Genomic DNA, 21189 nt, shown 5'->3' on the forward strand with positions numbered 1-21189 from the left:
TCACCAGAACAGCACTAACGCCGCTGCGCTAGCTTCCCGAGAGCATCTTACACTGAGGACAAACCATCTTATTTTTAGACTCATCAATTCATTTTGCTCTTCTAGCCTTTCCGGAATTTCTCACAGACTTGCAAACTACCAGAAATTACAAAAAGCTACAAACCAGATGGGAAATAGTCGACATTTCCCTGCGTCCATATGGCACCATCACTCGCACTCCCATTTTCTACCTATAAAGGGATTTCTTCAGTTACAGAACCCCATTATCCTCCAGACCGGGATCTTGTTAAGCTGCGTCAGATACTGTGATCAAAGCCCTGTTTACCTTCTCTCCCTTTCCTTATCCTGGAGACAGTTTGGCCTGAATTACTGAGGAGTAATGAATCCCCCTTTGGGGATCCCCATAGAAACAGTGATACCGGCTCTGGCCAGGCAGCTGCTCCGCATCACCCCCCCACATCTGCAGACCTCCCAGCACCCCAACTTCATCACTCCGCCACTTTTTCTAACTGAAGTTCTACCAAACGCCAGGGATTCACAGATCAGGAACTCAGGGCCTGAAGTTCAGGAGGGCTGAGGCAGGACTTCACTGCGGGAGGTTGTGAGCACACCAGGAGCCTTTGAGCCCCCGGCCAAGGGCATCACCGTGGGAGCTGCTGCTGCGCCCAAAGAGGAGCCTGGTTGGAACTGAGGAGCCCGTGGAGGAGCCCAGCTCTTCTGCAAATCTGTTTCCAGCTGGGAGCACTGAATCCCAGAGAAACCGCTGCAGCGATTGCAAGGCGGCGACAGCGTTTCTCTCTGCACTGGCAGGAGCAAACCGCACTCCACCTCACTTTGCTCTGAGACAGGGGTGAAAAAGCAGGCTGCCACCACTCGACCACCTCGAGCCGCTCTTGGAGCCAGCACGCAAGCAGTTAATATAACTTGATTACTTGAGATACCCGATCATTTTAAACCCCACCTGGAGACTGGCAGACGGGCGATCACAAAGCCAAACGGGGCAAATCCGCCCAGTTCCTCCAGATCTGTCACGTTCTCATTAAAACACTGAAACTCGCTCTGCTCCGTCTGCCTCGGCACTAACCGCAGGCTCGGCATCAGCAGCGCTCAGGATGCGACCTGTCACTGCTCAGTGACAAAATCCACACAGAGGAAATGTAGTGGGGGAGGCTACCAGGACGGCTTTCACAGCCCTGATAAAATACTGAGTTTCCCAGCAGGCAGGGTGCGGGGAAAAAGGAGTATGTAAGTTCACAAAATAAAGCTAAGCCTCTTCTCTACACTTGCACCACAGTTAATCACGCAGAAACTCCAATCAGAGCTATTAATGTGACCGCACAAGCATAAAACTGGCTAAATGGCAGCTTCATCTCCTAGTCCCGTGGGCTCCTGTCGGTAGCTGAAAGCAGGTCCCGAGCTGTCCAGCCCAGCTGCGCCCTTCCCCTCCTCCCCACCACGCCAGCCCTCCGGCCTCCTGCCAGCCTTCCGCGGGGCCGGACACATCCAGGGAAACCGCAGCCATCAGGAAAGCAGGAGAGGCATTCAGCAAAGTCCTGCCATCCGACGGTGCCGTGGGGTGTCCCGGACCCGCCCCGTGGCCGCGGTGCCAGTGGCTCCAGGGCGCAGGAAGCACAGCGAAGCGCTTCCCCCTGCTTCGGTGCCGCGTCCCGGAGAGAACACGCTTCTTTCTTGCCCAGTTCTGCCAGGACCCCCGTTTCCACGCCTGCCTTTGTGATCGCCGTGAGCTTTGCAGCTTTTAGATGCTCCGAGCTGGTTTACACAGACGTGCAGCCAGGCAGGAGCTTACAGAACGCGGGACCTGAGCCTCCTCCCGCGAGTTGCACAACACGGATGATGCACCCAGTTGCAAGGGATTCACACCCGGCTGCACCCATCCGCACGGTCCTGGCTCACAACACACCCTGCTTCGCCCTCCAAAGCCAGACAGCTCCACGGGCCTGACATGAGCAAAAACGAGCAGGCGGGTGCTTTGTCACTGAAGGAAACAGAGCCGCCTGTGGGGAAAACCAGGCTGCAGCTCGTTCAAATACAGGGGCATTCAGCTTCTGCCAGGGAGAAGGCTGCTCAACAGGGGCTGATCCACGGCCTGAGGAAATCAGCTGAAAGACCTCCTCACTTCAGAGGGCCCCAGCGGGGCCACTGACCTTCACTGGTGCATCCAAGGGCCTGGAGCAAACAGAACTGGCCCCCCCATGCCAGCCCCCATCTCCCCTCCTGTTCTCGTGAGCCACTTCACACAGCGCGTCCTCACCACCACGTGGCTGCACGTAAGAGCAGATGACAAAGGAAAAAAAGACTCGTATATGGGGTCAGTGGAATTTCTTAGAACAGCTCCGCAAAACCAAGCCCTGTATCCTGCCACGGACGGTCCACGTACAGCCCGTGGGGCAAACCTGCACGCGACATTGATTAATATGGATGCTCCTTACTAAGCACACAAACCCAGCATCCCGCACTGGAGCGCCAGACACTGGGGCAGCCTCTACTCTGACCAGGAGTGAAGCGCCCGCTGCTCTCCCCCACGCACAGCTCGGCCAACCCAGCCCCAACCGCCCGCTGCTCCCGCCTGCGCTCACCGTCATCGCTGGTGTGCGGCTCCGTGCCGTTGTCGTGGTCAACCTCATCGATGGTGCCTGGCTCGCTGTGCGGGCTGTCGCTGAAATGCAACACACCGCGCTTTCAAAGACAGACCGAGATTCTGCTCCTAAGGCACTTAGCAAAAGTCGGTTGTTGAGGGAAATTCTGGCCCCAGTGATACTTGAGAGTTGCGTTTTTAGTTCCTCATAGGACCGAGATGGTCATTTTAAACCACAGCAGATCTCTGAACTTGCTTTGGGAGCAGCAGACACTCGCGATCCTCAGGCACAGAACATCACGTTCTGTTGCTCATGGGTCTTACTCATATTTGGCAAAACGAATATAAAGTCATACCAAGTTTAAGTGTGCCCCTCACTCATTCACAGTGAGTTTTCGCATTTTATCTTCCACTGGCACCAGTAAGGATGGTGGCAGGTGATGAGCATCAGGGAAGGTTAGGTCTCAAAAGTGTGTAAAACTTGCACAAAAATCAGTTCAAGGCTCTTATAAATACTGATTTGTTAAAATTCAGATCTGAATGTCGGTTTAGAATTCCAGCATCCTCCAGACAAGTGTGTAGTACCACTTACACTTCTAATGTGGAGTTTTTTGACGGAGTTTTCCTACCCTGGGTGTACCAAGTCAGGCAAATTGTGCACCAGAAAGACAGGATGCAATGCAATCGCACGCGGCTGATCCCATCCACAGCTAACACAAACTCATCCGTCTTCTAACACTGACAGGAACTGGAATGGTCAGGTTCACTTTGGGCTAAGGGACTTCATCCAACTAGCAAATGGGACTTTACTCAAAAATTCCAACCTAGAAGGAATTTGGAATTGACCTAAAATTCTGCTCTGCTCTGAACACACTTCTGTGAATCTGCAGCTAAAAGAATCTTCATAAATATTAATATTCATACTGGAAAAAAGGTTCTCCTGAAGTTTTTACTGAGGTTTATAATGCTGAGTCAGCGTAAGAAAGAAATACTCAGTGAAACTGCCTACTCTTTTTAACTGGCAAGGCTAAACTCAAAAGCAAAACCGATGTATATAAGTAGAGACTAACTGGTTAGGTGTGCAAAGTCCTCCTAGTTTTATGAAGGTATTTATAATGAAGAACCATGCAGACAGCCTGGTGTGGCATCAGATTCTTAACCAGCAGTGTCAAACAGCACAAGCATATCATATATATATCACTTGCACTCCTAATTCATAGCATTGAACAGGGATAAATGCAAAAAAGCATGCCGCTTTTCTGCAGAGGGGCAAATTCACCCCAGTGCTGTGCTCGGCTGCCCTGAATATTAAGTCTGAACTTCCCCAAAGCTCTCCTCACGGCCCATCCTCGGGGGATCTGCTCCCGAGATCCCTTCTCCTACACTCATGTGAGTGGGGCCAGTCCTGTGTGTCAGGAATCAAGGCAAAGCTCTGCACTTTGTCACGGCTTCGCTCTGAACGTACAGTGCCGGAAGATAACCCCAGCAAGGGGATCTGGCCTTAAGTTCTGCAAACAGTGAAGTCCTGTCCCCGCTCCTTACCAGTACTCCTCCCCTCCGGTCATGCACTTCTCATAGAGAGGTCCTTCCAGCTCTCTGTGGCTGGGGAAGATGCCCTCGTGGTTAATGATGATGGTTTTGATGACCTCGTTGACATGGGCCTGGCAGGACACCGGATCCTGCCCATCTGGAATGTGCATCAGCGTGGGCCCAAAGCAGATGGCCAGGTTGTAGGGATCCATCATGTTCTCATCGCTGTACTGCGACAAGCTGCAAGCACAAGCGTTAGGGAGGGAAGGGGCTGACTTTCCCCGTTCGCTCAGAAAAATCTCCCACCAACAAACCCCCAGCACCCAGGAAAGCAATGGTCACGGAGCTGCACGCCTTCCCCAGGCACACAGCCATGGCTAGGCAAGGCTGAGGAAGCAGCAAAACACAACTGCCCGTGGCAATGCCAAAAAGGAGTCATGCAACAAAGACAAGGAAGCCCTGAAAAAAAAGGAGGGCAAGGAGAAACTCAGTGAAAGAGCAAAAAACCCAAGACTCACTGATTAAGGAAAGCAAAAAGATATCTCATGACAACGATGACAGCCCGAGGCAGAGTGATGATGATTTGCTGGATCTGGTGTACTCTCTCCGTGGGGTTCTCGATTTCTGGAACACACGGACAGAAAGCACATCTTTAAACCTTCTCAGGACCAGACCACGTGGCACCAGAGGGACTTGCTCCAGATCTAGGAGCCCACTATGCAAGGAAAACAATAGCCCGTTTCCAGGTTTGAGCCACTGGTTTGGCACTAAGGCGCAAGCAGAGAATCGGGCACAGTGCTCTTCCATGGGTGAATTCATACATATGTTCAGATTCAGTATAAACAGCAAATGAAGGCATTTCCACGGTTTCATTTTCAGAATAACTATTTATGCATTATTTAGTTCATTCCTCAACAACCACTCTATTTCTCACAAGCCCGAGTCAGTGTGGCACTGGAAAACGGAGCACCCCTTGGTTTCCTAGTGCAGGTTTTGAGTTACCCAAGTTAACCATCGGGCCCTTCTGAGCCCTGCTGCTCCAGTCTCCCCCTGGTTTTACCAGGAATTTAATCAGAACCCATTGCGAGTCAGCACTTGAAGATTCACTTCTCCCCACAGCAGCGCACAGCGCCCATCGCTGCTATCGGAAACCAGCTTCTCTGGAGGCAGGAGGGTGACTTGGAGCCACCTTGCTGCACTGCCCGCCCCCCCCTCCGGCAGCCCCCCCTCCGCCAAAGGGTGCCGCAGCCCCCTGCAGCCCCCCCACAGCCCCATGCAGCCAAAGGGTGCCGCAGCCCCCTGCAGACCCCACACAGCCCCCCTGCAGCCAAAGGGTGCCACAGCCCCCTGCAGCCCCCCCACAGCCCCCCACAGCCACAGGGTGCCATGGCCCCCCTGCAGCCCCCCCGCAGCCCCCCCACAGCTGCCCCCTTCACCCGCAGCGCTGCGGGAACCCCGCTCCAGGCCCAGCCCGCCAAGCGGGCTCAGCACCGTACAGGGTCAGTGGCTGCTCAATATATTATGTAGGGGGTTAATCCTGTGGCTTTTATTTTACAGAAAGCAGACAAAGAGTATCAAAGCTTTCCTGAGAGCAGTTGGCTTCAGATGCATGGAAGAGATGCTTACTCTACTATGCTGGCTCAGACTTTGACATTTGCTAGTCATAATAAAATTCACTGACAACATGTAGCTGAGCTGCCGTTTATTCGAGGAACAAATTGTCTTAAGGCACTTTTTCACTTAGCAAAATGTTTCAACTGGCTGCAATTCAGGGGAATTAATGGAGTAATCATCAATCACTCTACAATGCAGGCACTCCCCTGAACGAACCTTTGCAAACAAAGTGCCTTTTCAATCCATCTATTTCTCATGTGCCTTTGAGAAACGTTTCAACGCGAACTCTCACCACCTGTACACAAAAGAGCCAGCCTTTCGCCTGCCCCCAGCAGCCTGGCTCCCCCACCCCATCGGCAGGGAACCACCCGGCCCTGCAGCTTCGAGGGGTGCTCAGCGGCCCTGCGACACACACGGTGGCTCCCGCTGCCAAAACCTCGCCCACAACACCTCACCGGGAAAGAGCGCCTCACCGGGAGAGAGCGCCTCACCGGGAGAGAGCGCCTCACCGGGAGCGAGCGCCTCACCGGGAGCGAGCGCCTCACCGGGAGACAGCGCCTCACCGGGAGACAGCGCCTCACCGGGAGCGAGCGCCTCACCGGGAGCGAGCACCTCACCGGGAGAGCGCGCCTCACCGGGAGCGCGCGCCTCACCGGGAGAGCGCGCCTCACCGGGAGAGCGCGCCTCACCGGGAGAGCGCGCCTCACCGGGAGACAGCGCCTCACTGGGAGCGAGCGCCTCACCGGGAGAGAGCGCCTCACCGGGAGAGCGCGCCTCACCAGGAGACAGCGCCTCACCAGGAGACAGCGCCTCACCGGGAGCGAGCGCCTCACCGGGAGCGAGCGCCTCACCGGGAGAGAGCGCCTCACCGGGAGAGCGCGCCTCACCGGGAGAGCGCGCATCACCGGGAACGAGCGCCTCACCAGGAGACAGCGCCTCACCGGGAGACAGCGCCTCACCGGGAGCGAGCGCCTCACCGGGAGCGAGCGCCTCACCGGGAGCGAGCGCCTCACCGGGAGCGAGCGCCTCACCAGGAGACAGCGCCTCACCGGGAGAGCGCGCCTCACCGGGAGAGCGCGCATCACCGGGAGCGAGCGCCTCACCGGGAGAGCGCGCCTCACCGGGAGAGCGCGCCTCACCGGGAGCGAGCGCCTCACCGGGAGCGAGCGCCTCACCAGGAGACAGCGCCTCACCGGGAGCGCGCGCCTCACCGGGAGCGCGCGCCTCACCGGGAGCGAGCGCCTCACCGGGAACGAGCGCCTCACCGGGAGCGAGCGCCTCACCGGGAGAGAGCGCCTCACCGGGAGAGAGCGCCTCACCGGGAGAGCGCGCCTCACCGGGAGAGCGCGCCTCACCGGGAGCGAGCGCCTCACCGGGAGAGCGCGCCTCACCGGGAGCGAGCGCCTCACCAGGAGACAGCGCCTCACCGGGAGCGAGCGCCTCACCGGGAGCGAGCGCCTCACCGGGAGAGCGCGCCTCACCAGGAAAGAGCGCCTCACCGGGAGAGCGCGCCTCACCGGGAGAGCGCGCCTCACCGGGAGCGAGCGCCTCACCGGGAGCGAGCGCCTCACCGGGAACGAGCGCCTCACCGGGAGACAGCGCCTCACCGGGAGAGAGCGCCTCACCGGGAGAGCGCGCCTCACCGGGAGAGCGCGCATCACCGGGAACGAGCGCCTCACCAGGAGACAGCGCCTCACCGGGAGACAGCGCCTCACCGGGAGCGAGCGCCTCACCGGGAGACAGCGCCTCACCGGGAACGAGCGCCTCACCGGGAGACAGCGCCTCACCGGGAACGAGCGCCTCACCAGGAGACAGCGCCTCACCGGGAGCGAGCGCCTCACCGGGAGCGAGCGCCTCACCGGGAGAGCGCGCCTCACCAGGAAAGAGCGCCTCACCGGGAGAGCGCGCCTCACCGGGAGAGCGCGCCTCACCGGGAGAGCGCGCCTCACCGGGAGACAGCGCCTCACCGGGAGAGCGCGCCTCACCGGGAGCGAGCGCCTCACCGGGAGCGAGCGCCTCACCGGGAACGAGCGCCTCACCGGGAGACAGCGCCTCACCGGGAACGAGCGCCTCACCGGGAGACAGCGCCTCACCGGGAGAGCGCGCCTCACCGGGAGCGAGCGCCTCACCGGGAACGAGCGCCTCACCGGGAGACAGCGCCTCACCGGGAGAGAGCGCCTCACCGGGAGAGCGCGCCTCACCGGGAGAGCGCGCATCACCGGGAACGAGCGCCTCACCAGGAGACAGCGCCTCACCGGGAGACAGCGCCTCACCGGGAGCGAGCGCCTCACCGGGAGACAGCGCCTCACCGGGAACGAGCGCCTCACCAGGAGACAGCGCCTCACCGGGAACGAGCGCCTCACCAGGAGACAGCGCCTCACCGGGAGCGAGCGCCTCACCGGGAACGAGCGCCTCACCGGGAGCGAGCGCCTCACCGGGAACGAGCGCCTCACCGGGAGCGAGCGCCTCACCGGGAGAGAGCGGAGCGAGGCGGCTTTGGGACGCAGTGCGGTGCAGAGCCCAAACCGCTCAGCTGCCTTCAACCTTTCTGCCGTAATTCCAAATGAGAGAAAGCGTCTGAGAGCAAAGGTGGCATCTTCCTGAGCAGCGTTTCTCAAAGAGAGAAGGTTCCTCCAGTCTGTTTAGGTTGGGACACCTATCACAGACAGCCTGCGTTTATGTGGCAGAAAGTCAGCACTTCATTTCAAATCTGCCCTTGATCAAAAGGCAGCAACAGCAGCTGGATAAGAAAGGAAAGATGAAGATAAGGAAAATGCTTGCTGAAATGAGAAACAATATATACAAGAATACTATCCAGCAAACCAGCAGATGATGTTTGCAATGAAAAGCTCCCAAAAGCTTAACAAATTGTGCAAATTGGCATTAATTAGGGAGGGTTTCAAAGCACAAGCCCATCTGCAAGCACAGTCACACCACCAAGCACCAGGCACATTTCCTGGCACAAAAGGGCACCTGTCCCCTTCTCTGCGGGCTCTGCCTCCTGAGGGTCCCTGCTCTGCCTGCTGTGAGCCCCTCGGGGAGGGCAGCCGGAGTGAGCAGGGCAAGTCAGGCTAAAAATCCCTGGCCGGGGCACGAAACTGGTGCAGGAACAGCTTCGTTTGCCATGTTACAGGTGTGCTGCACCGTCTAACACATCAAAATTGAAAAGCAATGGTGACTTTCCTAAAGCTACTACAGAAAACAACTGTTCTTGAAAAATAAGAGCACATTCTTCTCCTTCTGGAACAAGCCCATCCCTGTGTCACTCCCCTCTAGCTATCGTCTGTCTTTCTTGACATCCCTAAATCTCTCGCAGTCACGCACGTTAAGAAGTGGGGAAGGAGCCCTGAGCAGGGAAAGCTGAACAAAGGACTTCAGCACATGTTCACAGTCGCTCCCCCGAAAGCTACCCACGTACTGAGACACTTGAACCCCAAACAACCCCGACGCCTCTCCTGTAAAATAAAGTCATCCTGTAGCCAAAGTGCACAACATGCTCCTCCATCATCTCTGAAACATCACATTCATTCTGTCTTCTTCCTTTGCCCCAAGGGAGTACTTTCCATGACTTGCCAATAAATAAATGTCATCACTACAAGGTACTGAGAGAAATAAAGCCCAGCTGGGATATCTGTTTCTTCAGTTGTGGAGCTGGAAGGAGAATTCGGGACAGAACAAGAAGCGACCAGGCTCTCCCTGACATCGATCCCAGACCTTCCTGATTAAAACCCGTCAGCTTCCACCTCTGCTCATATCCCAAAGCACTTTCCGGTTTTCTTTGGGACGGGAAATGCACATAGCAAACACGTGGAGAACCGCTGATCGAGTGGAGCTGAAACCACGTCTGCAGAGTCAAGGGTTGAAGAAGCTTTCTAAGTAGCCAGGAGTTCTTGACCTTCACTATGTTTAGTAGCAGGTGCTGAGCCAAAGCAGCAAAACCCCGCTGGGTGCCTCTCCGTTGCCCACAGAGATCCGAGCAGGCAGGACAGCGCCCGGCCCTGTTCGAGCAGCTAATGACCCCTCACACAACCCACAGACGTGTGCCCAGGCTTGCTGCACGTGCAGCCCGCGGGCCTGCACTTGGAGAGCACTCTGGCGGTCCTCGTGATGCTGGGAGGATTTTAAAAGAGCCAGAGCAAGATGTTTTATCTCTCCCTCCCCTCCAGCGTGGCCAATGCACGCTCGTAACGTCTTTTCCTAACAACTTCCACTGCAGACCTACAGCCCTTCTCACAGCACACGCTGCTATTTGCAAAACTCATGGGTACTTGCTCCCCGTTTATTGCTTCTCTTGTCCCATCCTATTCTCTGAGAAGAGCTGCCACATGTACTTACTTATAGTAGATATCAAATCTTGAAACCTTTCCTTGGGAAAGAGTGGGTTTTCCAGTCCTCGGAAATACAGCTTCAAGACTCCAGCCACTGAATTAATGTCACGTTCATTTTGATCATCAGCAAGGGGATCTTCACCTGCCCAGAGAAGAGTTTTTATTTCCAGCATTACTGTCAAGTCAGACTAGGACAGCAAGTGTTTTTTCCTAACTCAGTGGAAACCCCAAATTTCCCCCAGCTCAGAAGAGTGTGTGCACTGGTAATGCTATGCATTTTGCCAGCAAGAGGAGATTTTAATAAGGTATTCTGTTACACGGCATCGTGCTGAGACGTGCTATAGCCCCCCCTACAAAACCCCAGTTTATTGTGGAGATTTTAAACCTTTCCTGAAGATGTTATTAATTGGCTCTCTTTCACAGTTTCCAGCCCAGTGCATTTTTGCATTTAAGGCAACAGCTCAGAGAGCTGAGCAGATCTAAAGGGTGGTGGGTGAAAGCCTGAGCAGACAGGCTTGGCTGGAGGATGCAATTATGCCTCTGGAATAGACTGAATGGTTCTGGATAACATTGTACCAACTTAGATCAGGGCTTTCAAAACCTAAGGGACTTGGACACAGATTCCTCTTACACCGGATGTCCAAACCCTCCAGCCTTTGACAGTCCCACCACTGCTGCGTTCGCTGGCCTGGCCACCCTCACCCCGATCCTTCCGAGGCTGCTCAGAGATTAACGCCAGGGGGGCCGCTACCCCCACCTGCACCGTCCCTTTCACAGCTTCACCTTCGCTCCGTGCCAGCAGGATTGCTCTGCCCCCTCTTGCCAGCCTTGCACCTGCCATGGGATTTTCTCAACAGAAGCAGGGGCAGCTCCACAACCAACACTGCCTCCAGGTACACGTGGCAATGCTGCTCCTCCCTTGACAAACCGCTGCAGGAAGCAGGATAGGGATCCCCAGCAAACTGGTTTATGGCTGAGGCTTTTACGCTCTTAATTAATGACTGCGGAAAAGGTCTCTGCACCTACCCTTACTTCTCATACTCTTTCCCTAAGTGACTCTCTGCTATTGCTGGACATGCAATACCGAGACACCTAGAAGGGGAGAAAACCTCCTCGTGTCTCGTAGCAGAAAGGCCTTTAGCACAGGCTTTACACAATGTCTAATGCACCCAGCACACACTGCAACCCCCACCAACGATCTCTGCCGGGACACGGCACCCCAGCTGCAGCCTCACACCCTGGCAACACACCTCTCTCAAAGGAATTCTTGATGTCGTTGACTTCCACCTGGGAGCCAGGGACTCTGAAAATGCCCTGCTGCTGAAGGCCTAGAAAAGAACAACCTTTTAGAACAGATTTCTGTAACTGTCACACAGCACTTTCTGGTAAAGAACAGCAGAAACTAGGGGTTGATGCACCCAGAAATGCGCAGAGCATGAAGGGGACAGCTTGCTACGACTCATTTCTGCTCACATTCTCCAGTCAAGGTCCCCCAGAGCAAAGCGCTGAAAGGGTTCCCGTTGGCTTGGGGCCTGAGCGAACAACTGAACTTGAGTAAGGGCTAACAAGACCTAAATATTTGCCAGTCATCCAATGCTACATCACAGTCAATGCCACTGTAATTACAACTTGAGACCACGTAGCAAGGCCTGCAGGAATCTCTGCTATACTTCACTGCTAACTACAGGTACTTAATTTCCTTGGCAGAAAGGTTTTGTTGATATTACTGAATCAACTTACCGTACAAATTGATGTAACGAATGCAGCTTTCTACTACAAGCGGAATAGCCTGTCCTGAATCCTTCATGAACAGAAAGGAAAAAGTAAAAAATTACTGGTTTATTGATAACAAAGCACAGGAAATGCATTAAAGATTGCGAAAACAGAGATTTGAAGATCAGTGCTATTGAGTTTAGTGAGAGGACAGGCAAGAAAAGGAGGCATTACACACATCAAGCCATCAAAAAGTGCTGAATATAGTATGTGCAGTCAATTATGCACAAAACAAGCTTTCACTAGAGCATGTGAAAGGCTGCTGCTCACTATCTGGTTGAGACAGGGGACTGATGCAACTGGATCACAGCTATTCCGTTTCAAAGGTGTAATGCTGAGCCAAAATAAAACTTGCACTATACCTATCTGATGAAGTAAGCTTCCAGTAACAGAGCTTACAACAATATTTCCACCTAAAGAAAGAGCCATTGTCAGCAGATGCTAAAAAAGAAAAAAAAAAACAAACCAAAACACCAGTGTGTGAAATGAACTGCCTGTATCTGAACCTGTGATGAGTTTTGGCTTTTGTTTCAAAGCTGCTTCTCTCCAGGCCCCTTGCATAAGGAGCTCAAGGGGGAACATGAGCCGTGTCCGACTGCCTAAGTGGACATTTATTTTCCTTAGGGCCTTTGTTTGGCTGTTTTTCCAGTAGAGTACAGTTGCATCTCTCTGGTTAATTTACTCCGTCTCATAGATGGGCCTCCAGTAAATACCTGATTTCTCGTTCGCGCATTCCTCCTTCCTCTGAGAACACAAAAAAGCAGCAGAGCAGGAAAAAAAGAAAAGATTAAGCAAGGATAAGTTCGGTTAGAGGTAGGCATCTCTTTCGGAGGCCATGAACGCTCAAATGCAATGGCAGCTTAGCAAGGTCCGACCCCTTCGGGCTGCCCACCCGCCCTCCCCAACCCCGTCTGGCCCGCTGCACCCCAGCCTCGGCGACCGGCAGAAAGAGCCTCTCGGATTTCTTCGCTCCCTGAACGGGTGGCACTGGCAGCCCCAGGACAAGCCCCAGGACTCGCGGGTGCCCGCACGTCTCCCACGTCCCCCAGGACACCCCCACGGCACGGCACCGTCCCCCGAGGACCCCCGTCCGCTCGGAGAGATCCCCACTGCAGATAATTCCTCCTCCACAGTGCTGAGCAGGCTGGACTCTAATGAGCATTATTTAAAAAAAAAATCAGTTGAAGCAAGGAATAATTACAAGTATTAAAGAGATTACCGGCTTTGTCAGCCAGGCCCGTATATTACTAGTGACAGTGCGCTGTTTATAAACACTGCCCTGAGGCTTACGGTTGCACTAAAAGAGCTTGTAAGAATAAACCGGAGCCAGACAATGCCTGTTAGTTTACCTAAGCCAACAGTTTGTCACTACTGCTTCCTACAGTATTTTCACTAAAACTTTCTTCAGCACAGGATTAAACACTCCGAGCAACGGGAATGGCATCGATTCCTTTGGAAAGCTTTCCAGCAGCCAGGCAATAGCAAAGTGCTGGATGTCAGAAGATCAGCAGCCAGACATCTGGAGATACCCTTCGGGATGAATCCCATGTCCACGCCTCTCCGTTTTTCTCCTCAAATCTCTCCTTCTGGGCAATTTCCCGGGATGAGCAGGGCCCAACGTCCCCTGCCGTTGGGGCTGCACTAGCACGAACCGAGCTCATCTGAGCTCGCCCCGGCCTAAAGGAAGAAAATCCTTCGGCCCCCGGCCGTGAAGGCCGCGCGCTGCGTGTCAGCAGCCTCGGCCTGCGGCGCCGCAGCCGCCACACAACCTGCCGCCTCTCCTCTCCCGTCCCGTCCCGTCCCGTCCCGTCCCGTCCCGTCCCGTCCCCAGGCAATGGCCGCCCGCGGGGACAGGCTGGCCCACCGGTACGAGGGGGCCGCAGCCACCCCCCACCAGCCGCTGGCACCGAGACGAGCCAGCGGGGCTGGGTACTATCGATCTGTTTTGTGTAAGGACGAGGACAGCACGTCTGCCCTCCCACACAGCCGCCCACACGCACGGGGTTTCAATACCGGGCTGCCAGTCCTCACAACTGGGAGACGCTTTCTGGGAGCTTACGAGCTGCTTTATCTTCCTCCTCAGCCACGGGGGAGGACGACCACCAAAAACGCGTGGAAAAAGTGAAGGTGGAGGGGATCCTTTGAGGGTGCTGGGGTGGGTTGTGCTTGCTGTCTGATCCCGGGATGGGCAAGAGGGCCCCGCGCCACACAGCCGGCCAGCATGGCCGCCGGCCACGAGGGACGTGGGCACGCAGGCGGGGACGGGACGGGTAACGCCGGGAGCGCACGAGGGGCGAGGACAGCTATGGAGAGAAATCGTCACCGAGGCAAAGCACGCACTGGCCACGTCAACTGGGTGCACAGCGGACAAGAGACCCCGCCGAGGAAGGAAAGCAGCCAGCAGTTAGGACAGGAAAGCCACCATTACATTCACAGCGTTCATAAACTCTTACTGTCAGTCAGCGAGTACCTTAATGAACGTTTCCATATTGCCGTTAAAGAGTTTATGATTATAGACTGAGAGAGGCCTAGGTCTCCTCATTTTCTGTGGCTTAGGGGGAAGACATGGGGGCCTGGGAGAAAATGGAACAAAATAAATCAACAAAACACCAACATAAATGCAATGACAGGGTGAGATCTCAAAGGTTATGACTGAGAATAAGGAACAAATCAAACAAAACGATCCCTCTGTGAGGACTCGACACGCGGCTCCACGCACTCTGCAGCCGCTCACGCTTCAGCATCCCCTGGGAGCCGGGGGACCTGCAAAGAGCTCGGCTCCGCAGCGCCCGGGGACGTGCCCTCTGCTCACCCCAAAGCCCTGCCCAGCACCCCGCGGCAGGCTACCCCAGCGCTAACTTGGCTAACTCATTTTGGGGCCAGTGCCGCCCGGGTGCTGCTGGCAGGTCTCTGCACGGGCGGCAGAGCGAACCTGTGGGCAGCCCCGAGCAAAATCAGAGCTCTTCACTGTGAGCTGCACGTCTAATTTCAAGTCAAGGTCAAAGCTGGAGCCTTTAGGTAATAAATTCAAATTAAATCTTGATAATAGAAATAGATAACAGCAATGAGCCAGCCTACCCATTACTTTCCATCCCCGTAATCTTCCAGCATTTCCCTATCAGACAGACTCTAACCTCAGCTGCAGTCACGTCTAGCAATCTAACCAGCTGTTGCTACAGGTCTCCTGAAGAGTCCTGGTTCCTCCTGTAAAGAGCAGTGGTCTCCAGGAATCAAGACAGTAACCGTACCAACCACCACGGCTTGAACGAGCAACGGGTGATCGGGAATGCTCCTCATGCAGCACTCGCTTCCTTCAACAAGTAATAAAGATGCTGAACACAGCTGGTTACAACTGCCTTTTGGTAGCCACGACCTGCAGATACATTTCTCCCTCTGAGAAGCCAAATATCAAAACTGCTGCTCAGTGTTTGTGCTAGTACCAGGGATGATATTTTGGAAGTAAAACAAAGACGATGGTGCTCAGCAGGACTTTTAACACCTGCCTCCTACCTCCAGTTCAGCACTCTGCCAGTCTGAAAAAGCACAAAGAGCAACTGGAAAGTTCAACCGATTCCTTGATATATCCAAAACAACCCACAGCTACCCCTGGAAAACACTGGGGTATTCCTGTTTATTCCTAAATGGATCTCATTCTGCTCACAGAGGGCCAGAAAGAGGAAAGTGGGAACACCTCCACCTCCCTGTAGCTAACTTCTTTTGGGAGACATTCACAGGGATGCGAACAGTCTTGCATCTTTCTGGCAGGCGTTCCCAAGGTTCAAACCACCAAACAGAAAGGTGAGCCCAGTCAACACAGATGAGCAAACCCACCAGCATGTCTGCAAGAACAGAAAAGGTGGGCATGCGTGTTGGGACGTGGCGTGCCCCTACCCCACTAGCTAGTGACCGAGGGTCCTCATCAGCCACGGGGACCAGACCTTGAAGGCCCCGTTGCCTCCAGCAAGGGTAACGGACACCTATTGCCTCTGGAAACAAGGCCACGGAAACGTGACTTATTTTAGTGCAGGGATCGGGACTTTGGAGGGCTGCTTTCATTAGTGCTATTCACATTTGGATTTCTTCTTCTGATAATGAAGGACATTAAGACTGAAGTGCCTAGATCTAGAAAAGGGAGAAAAATAGCATAAAAACTCTAACCAATTTCTGATCTGTCCTCTACCTCCAGGCTGTATTGATGTCTGTAGAGGAAAGATCATGACTGCAAACAAAAAGGAGTGCTAGGAGCCTTCATGCAAAAGTTCTCACAGAGCAGAGTCGAATGGACACGTACAATTTACACGGAGCTACGATGCAACGGTTGTGATATGCTGGTGTCTTAATCAGATGCCTTTCATTAAGCAATTTGACTGTACCCTCCTATAGCTTCTAACCACTCCCTCAGCTGGTAACTGAGGAGCAGAAACCACTGCTGCCCATCCGAGCGCCCGCCCGACTCTCAGCTGCAGACCCAGCGCTGTCTGCTGCCGCGTAAGCTCCCCTCCCCGGGGATGCCGGGGCAGCCCGGCCTCCGGCTGCATCTGCCGGGAAGGTTGCTCTGCCTACACTTTCTGCGCTGCCTCACACAAGGACGAGATTGTCTCTTGTTTGTTTTCCTTTGTGAAGTAAAAGCAACTGCTGAAACAAAAGCAAACAGAAGCAGCAGGGAGCTGTGCCATCATCCCTCGTGTAGGAGGCTGTTATTCGTTCCTTTGATTGTTTTGGCCTGCGACACCACCACCCCGCGGGCACCCACTCCTGATAAACACAGTACTCAAGAGCAAATTCTCCCCATATTTTACCCAGCCGCTTGGGTGCCCGGCACTGCAGCCCCCGTGGGTGCCAGCCCTGGGCCCTCTGCCCGGCGCGGGCAGCACAGCCCCCTCCAGCCGAGGCACAGGAGCGAAGCTCCCCGCCACCCTCGGCAGAGGCAGCCCCGGCTTCGCCATCTGCTTCAGCATTTCTAACATGGAATGGGGCTGGGGTTTGGGTTTTTTTTTTTTTTGCTGGTATTGCAAGTTTTATTAAACACTGAAACAGGGTTGTAAAAAGATAACAGAGAGAGGTTGTACGTGTTCTGGGGAGATGTTTGGAGGCTTTGCTGGCACACGTCTTACTGTTAGAAAACCAGCACACTCCTAGCAAGCCACCAGCGCTCTGTGGAGATGCTTTATGGACTGGACACAGATCAAAGCCTCTTCCCTGTCACATCCACTATCTCCTGCTGTAGAGGGATGAAAATCTGTGAATACAGGCATGTTCGGCACTCCTAGGCAGAGAAGCCAGAGCTGGAAGAGGCTTTGGGGGACGTATCAAAGTCCTCAAAGGAACAGGGATGGTAGGAAGCGGGCAGACACTGAACACAGCCCAACCTCAGCTACGCTACAAGGCACCGCACCGTGCTGACACAGCACTCCCAGGCACTTCACAGCCAGAAATTACACTGCAGCAAAACCAAGGGCCTGTTTGTCATCGCCCTAATTAACCCACTTCAGGCCATGCAGCTGAGAAGCAGGGCAGTGATGTGGGGAGCCTGGGGTTGCCTGCCCCCCCCGGCCTGCCAGCACAGGGCGGCTGGAAGATGGTTAAATCCGAACCCCGCCGAGCTGCGCTGGTAACAGAGCAAACCAGCCTTCCCCCGGCCACCCTCCTGCCAGAGCGAGCCCTCCCCAGAACCAAACGAAGTGGAAGAAACTGCTCACCTGGTCGTTCCGCATTCGGCTCTTTCACCTAGGAGGAAACACAAGCTTCCATCATCTCTCCACATTAGTCACCACCAAACGACCGTTCAAGCACATTCGCACGGGCACTCGCACGCTCACGGCCGGCTCTGCGGGCCCCGAGTGAACGGCTTTGGGCAAAAAGCAGCTGGATGGGCTGCGGGCCCCGCAGCGCGGGGAGATGCTGAGCTGTTTGCTATCCAAGCCCCCACCACTAAAAGACAGAAGTCCAAGACTCAGCCACAAGAGAGGGAAAGCGCCTTCAACCCCCACTGATATCAAAGGCTTATTTGCAGTGTGAAGCCCATCTTGTAAATGATCAGATGTGCGGCAGGTCCTCTGCCATTAGTGCTCGTTTGCACTCGCTGGGGCCTGGCCAAACCCAAGCAGGAAAGGGGCAGCCCCATCACAGTCCTGCGAGATAACAGCCCATCTAACCACCACCAGGCGGGCTCTGGTCTGGCCGTCAATATTCTCATTCCCTTCGCGTATTTTTAGGGCTTGGATTTCATATAAAGAGCAGCGTATCACCACTGATAAGATCTGTTCATTTTTTCAAGTATTTGTCAATACGCTGAAAAAAATTAAACTAACTGCACATGCTGTTTGTGCCTCTCTCCCAAGGCCAGGAAAGCTGATTTATTCTTCCTTTTTTTAAGGCACATAAAAGGAAGCATTTGGCTGCACATGCCTCCTTCCTGCTCTCCCTTGGCACCCGCGGAAAGCAAGCTTGCAGCCAATTCCTCACTGAAAAAGAAAAGAATTCCACACAAGTGTTTTGCAAATCCAGACTTCTTCCTAATGAGAATCAGCTCACGCTGAAACGCAGCATTTGGCATTTCTGGGCTAAATATTTGCTGAACGCCTACATAGCAGGATGATGCCACGGCCCGAGAGAAATTCAGAAAGTTTTCATTTGAAAATCTTCCACGGCTGCTTTCGCACAACTCTAGAGAATTAAAACACCTGACCCTGGATCCCTCCTCCTAAGCGTGGCGTTAGTATGGCTCTCGTGTGAGAGACCGGGGTGGCGATCCAATTAATCTTCACCCGGTTCATCACTTCTTGCCCCGATCCAGGGGAGCCCGAGGACTGGATGGAACACCCGGAGCTCCCTCCCGTGCCTGTGGTCTCGGGAAGAGCCCAGATGGGTCCCATCTCAGCGAAGCGCCCGCTCCGTGCCCCCGCCGGCGCCCCAGCTGGGAGCCAGCCCGCGGAGCCTCGCACGGCCCTGCCACGCTGCCGCGGAGCCGGCCGCCCCGCCGCGCAGGGGCCCAGGGGCTCGGGCGGCTACAGGGGGTGCCGAAACTCCTGAAGTACGCTAACGGAGCCCTGTGCGCCTACCCTTGCAGCCTTCCTGCTGCTTACAGCTGGTGCCTCGACTTGGCTCGGTGTTCACGGAGTGGAACATACCACAGGATCGAACTGGCAGCTGGATTTTAGGGCTAAATAAATTTGGCAGAGAAAATGTTTGGCAAAATAGCCAAAAGCAAGCTGCTAGTATTATTATTGTTGTTATTATTATAATAATAATTATCATCATCATCATCACCATCATCATCATCATTATTATTATTTTCCACTCTGAGATGAGGAGTCCAATTTTTGCATTGTTAAAAGATGACCATGGACCACTCGTGTATTTTGATTTAAACATAGTCTCTCCTGTTGGAAAATCAGGACACTAACTCATCTCCATCTCCTTTACACTGGAAATAATGCAATTTTTAAAAACCCTTTAAAAGAGCTAAAATCTTCTGCCGGGGACATGGCTGCACATCACTACCCCAGCAGTGGCGGATCCCACCTGGAGCCGCTCGCTCCTGCCTCCCTCAGAAGTCACTGCCCCTCTGCTGTACGAAGCCTGTTTGTGTGCATGTGCTCTAAACCCCACTTGTGACGTTATCTGGAGCAATAAAAGCCTGCTACGCAAAAGTTAGCTTTAAAAACAAGGATGATTTTGCAGTTCTGGTTTAGAGCAAGTAAAAAAACCTACGGCCAGGGGGGCAAGGGGCCTATTAAATCAGCAAGGCTGCTGGCAAACCCGTGACACAGAAGCACAGCATCAAGGACAAGGAAACACGTGTGTTCAGGGCCGCGCTAAGTGGGGAAGAAGGGGTAGAGGAAGGAAAAAGGCAGAGGGTTGGAGCGGGTGGGAATCTCTTTACTGAAGAAGTAACACAGCACTTTGGCACACAGTGTAAAATTCAAACAAATTTCTCTATGTGCCCCCCTCAAGAAAGGTGGGAAAAGAGTAATATTCCTAGGAAATAATGATTTTGCATGTCACTGGTTAAACTTAGTAGAGGCAGCTACTCAGTCACTCAGGCACACACAGACAGCCACTAAGACTGAAAGATGACGCCAGGTTTAAAGTCATCTCGTGTGACAGGAGGTTCCTCCCCGGACCTAACCCCACCACTCACCTTCTCCAAGAGTCTGCTTCAGCAAGTCGTGTTTGGCCTGGAGCTTCGTGATAAGGTTACTGCCATTCAAATACTCTTTGAATTTCTGGAATTAAAAATAAACCGAACGAGGTGGGTTAAGACTCTTGGCAAGAATAGTCCGTAACTGATGTACACTTTTGCCCGGGGGGCTGCTGGAGGGGGCTCAGCACGGCTGACAGGCTCTGACAAACCAACCAGACGTCAGACGCCGCAGGGCTGAGCACGGTCTAATCACTTCTCACTGCTCCAGCCACAGTCCTGATGATCTTATTAGCCCGGTCTCCTTGGTGCTGCATCTGCTGCCTGGCAACGCAAGGAGCTCCCAACAAAGAGAGTTCTAAGCAAGCTTGCTCTCGTCAGGCCTCTGGGAACAGCCTGGAAAATCAAAGAGGCTTTCCCTCCACTGACAGGAGCTTTGCCTTTGTGCAGACAAGTGATGCAGAGCGAGAACTCCCAGTGCATGAGACCGACCCAGGCCAGGGACCATCGGATGCTTTAGGCACTGGGTGACACTAACTGTGTGGTACAACTTCTCATTTCACTGTGAGACCGTCTGACACCCGGCAACGCTCAAGAGCAAGCAGTTTTACAGATAAAGACAGAGAAGGGGAGAGAGAAAATCCTTGCAAAAAGCATTAAAAAAACCCCAAGCACAACTCACAATGAAAACTGCCGTTGTTTGGCCCCCGGAGTTGGAATAATACTACTGTTAAGAGAAAGCAGAAGCTTTTTTGTGCATATGCAACGTACCCCAAGGTGCTATTACCTTTAGCCTACCAACCATGCTTAAATGAGGGCTGCTTCTGCTGAGCGGATGGACGGCTTATGCCTTACACTTCAAGCACCACAACAGAGAAGCTTCGGTCCGCCTGGGAGCGAGGCACCCGACCACGGCTGCCCCGGCAAGCCCGGCCGTCGCAGCCCCCCCCCAGCACCCTGCGGGGGATGCCGGGGGCCGCTGGGCTCAACCGCGGGCCCGGGGCAGATTTCAGCTGGGCAGGCCAGCAAAGGAAGGTTTGGCAAATGGATCAAAATTGTAAAGGCCTCCAGGAAGGGTGACACGCCGCGAGGCTGGCTGGTGTCTGCTGCCCTGCCCTGAGCCGCCACTCCCGAGTTGTGTAGGGTTTTGGTCACAACTGGTTGCTCCAGTTGTTCCTTCAAAAAGACGAACAAGGCAGACACTG

At 54.2% G+C, this 21189-nt stretch overlaps 1 protein-coding gene across 7 annotated transcripts in view; it reads right to left on the reverse strand.

Annotated features, from left to right (window-relative positions):
• LOC122154035 (SLIT-ROBO Rho GTPase-activating protein 3-like) overlaps nucleotides 1-21189 on the reverse strand; it is a 62256-nt gene that overhangs the window by 5556 nt on the left and 35511 nt on the right. For 2 of the 7 annotated variants that reach the window (XM_042799480.1, XM_042799482.1), the window contains 9 exons: nucleotides 19985-20069; nucleotides 17541-17568; nucleotides 14312-14414; nucleotides 11809-11869; nucleotides 11319-11396; nucleotides 10076-10210; nucleotides 4645-4750; nucleotides 4139-4366; nucleotides 2598-2677 (listed from right to left, as the gene is read on the reverse strand). In XM_042799480.1, coding sequence (XP_042655414.1) covers nucleotides 2598-2677; nucleotides 4139-4366; nucleotides 4645-4750; nucleotides 10076-10210; nucleotides 11319-11396; nucleotides 11809-11869; nucleotides 14312-14414; nucleotides 17541-17568; nucleotides 19985-20069 — 904 coding nt within the window. Of the gene's footprint in view, nucleotides 1-2597; nucleotides 2678-4138; nucleotides 4367-4644; nucleotides 4751-8176; nucleotides 8481-10075; nucleotides 10211-11318; nucleotides 11397-11808; nucleotides 11870-12554; nucleotides 12586-14311; nucleotides 14415-17540; nucleotides 17569-19984; nucleotides 20070-21189 lie in introns of those variants that run through there. The other 5 variants (XM_042799481.1, XM_042799483.1, XM_042799484.1 and 2 more) reach the window with 5 other exon arrangements.

This window comes from Tyto alba, unplaced genomic scaffold, assembly GCF_018691265.1.
Source record: "Tyto alba isolate M040663 unplaced genomic scaffold, T.alba_DEE_v4.0 Super-Scaffold_3, whole genome shotgun sequence".
Lineage (NCBI taxonomy): Eukaryota > Metazoa > Chordata > Aves > Strigiformes > Tytonidae > Tyto > Tyto alba.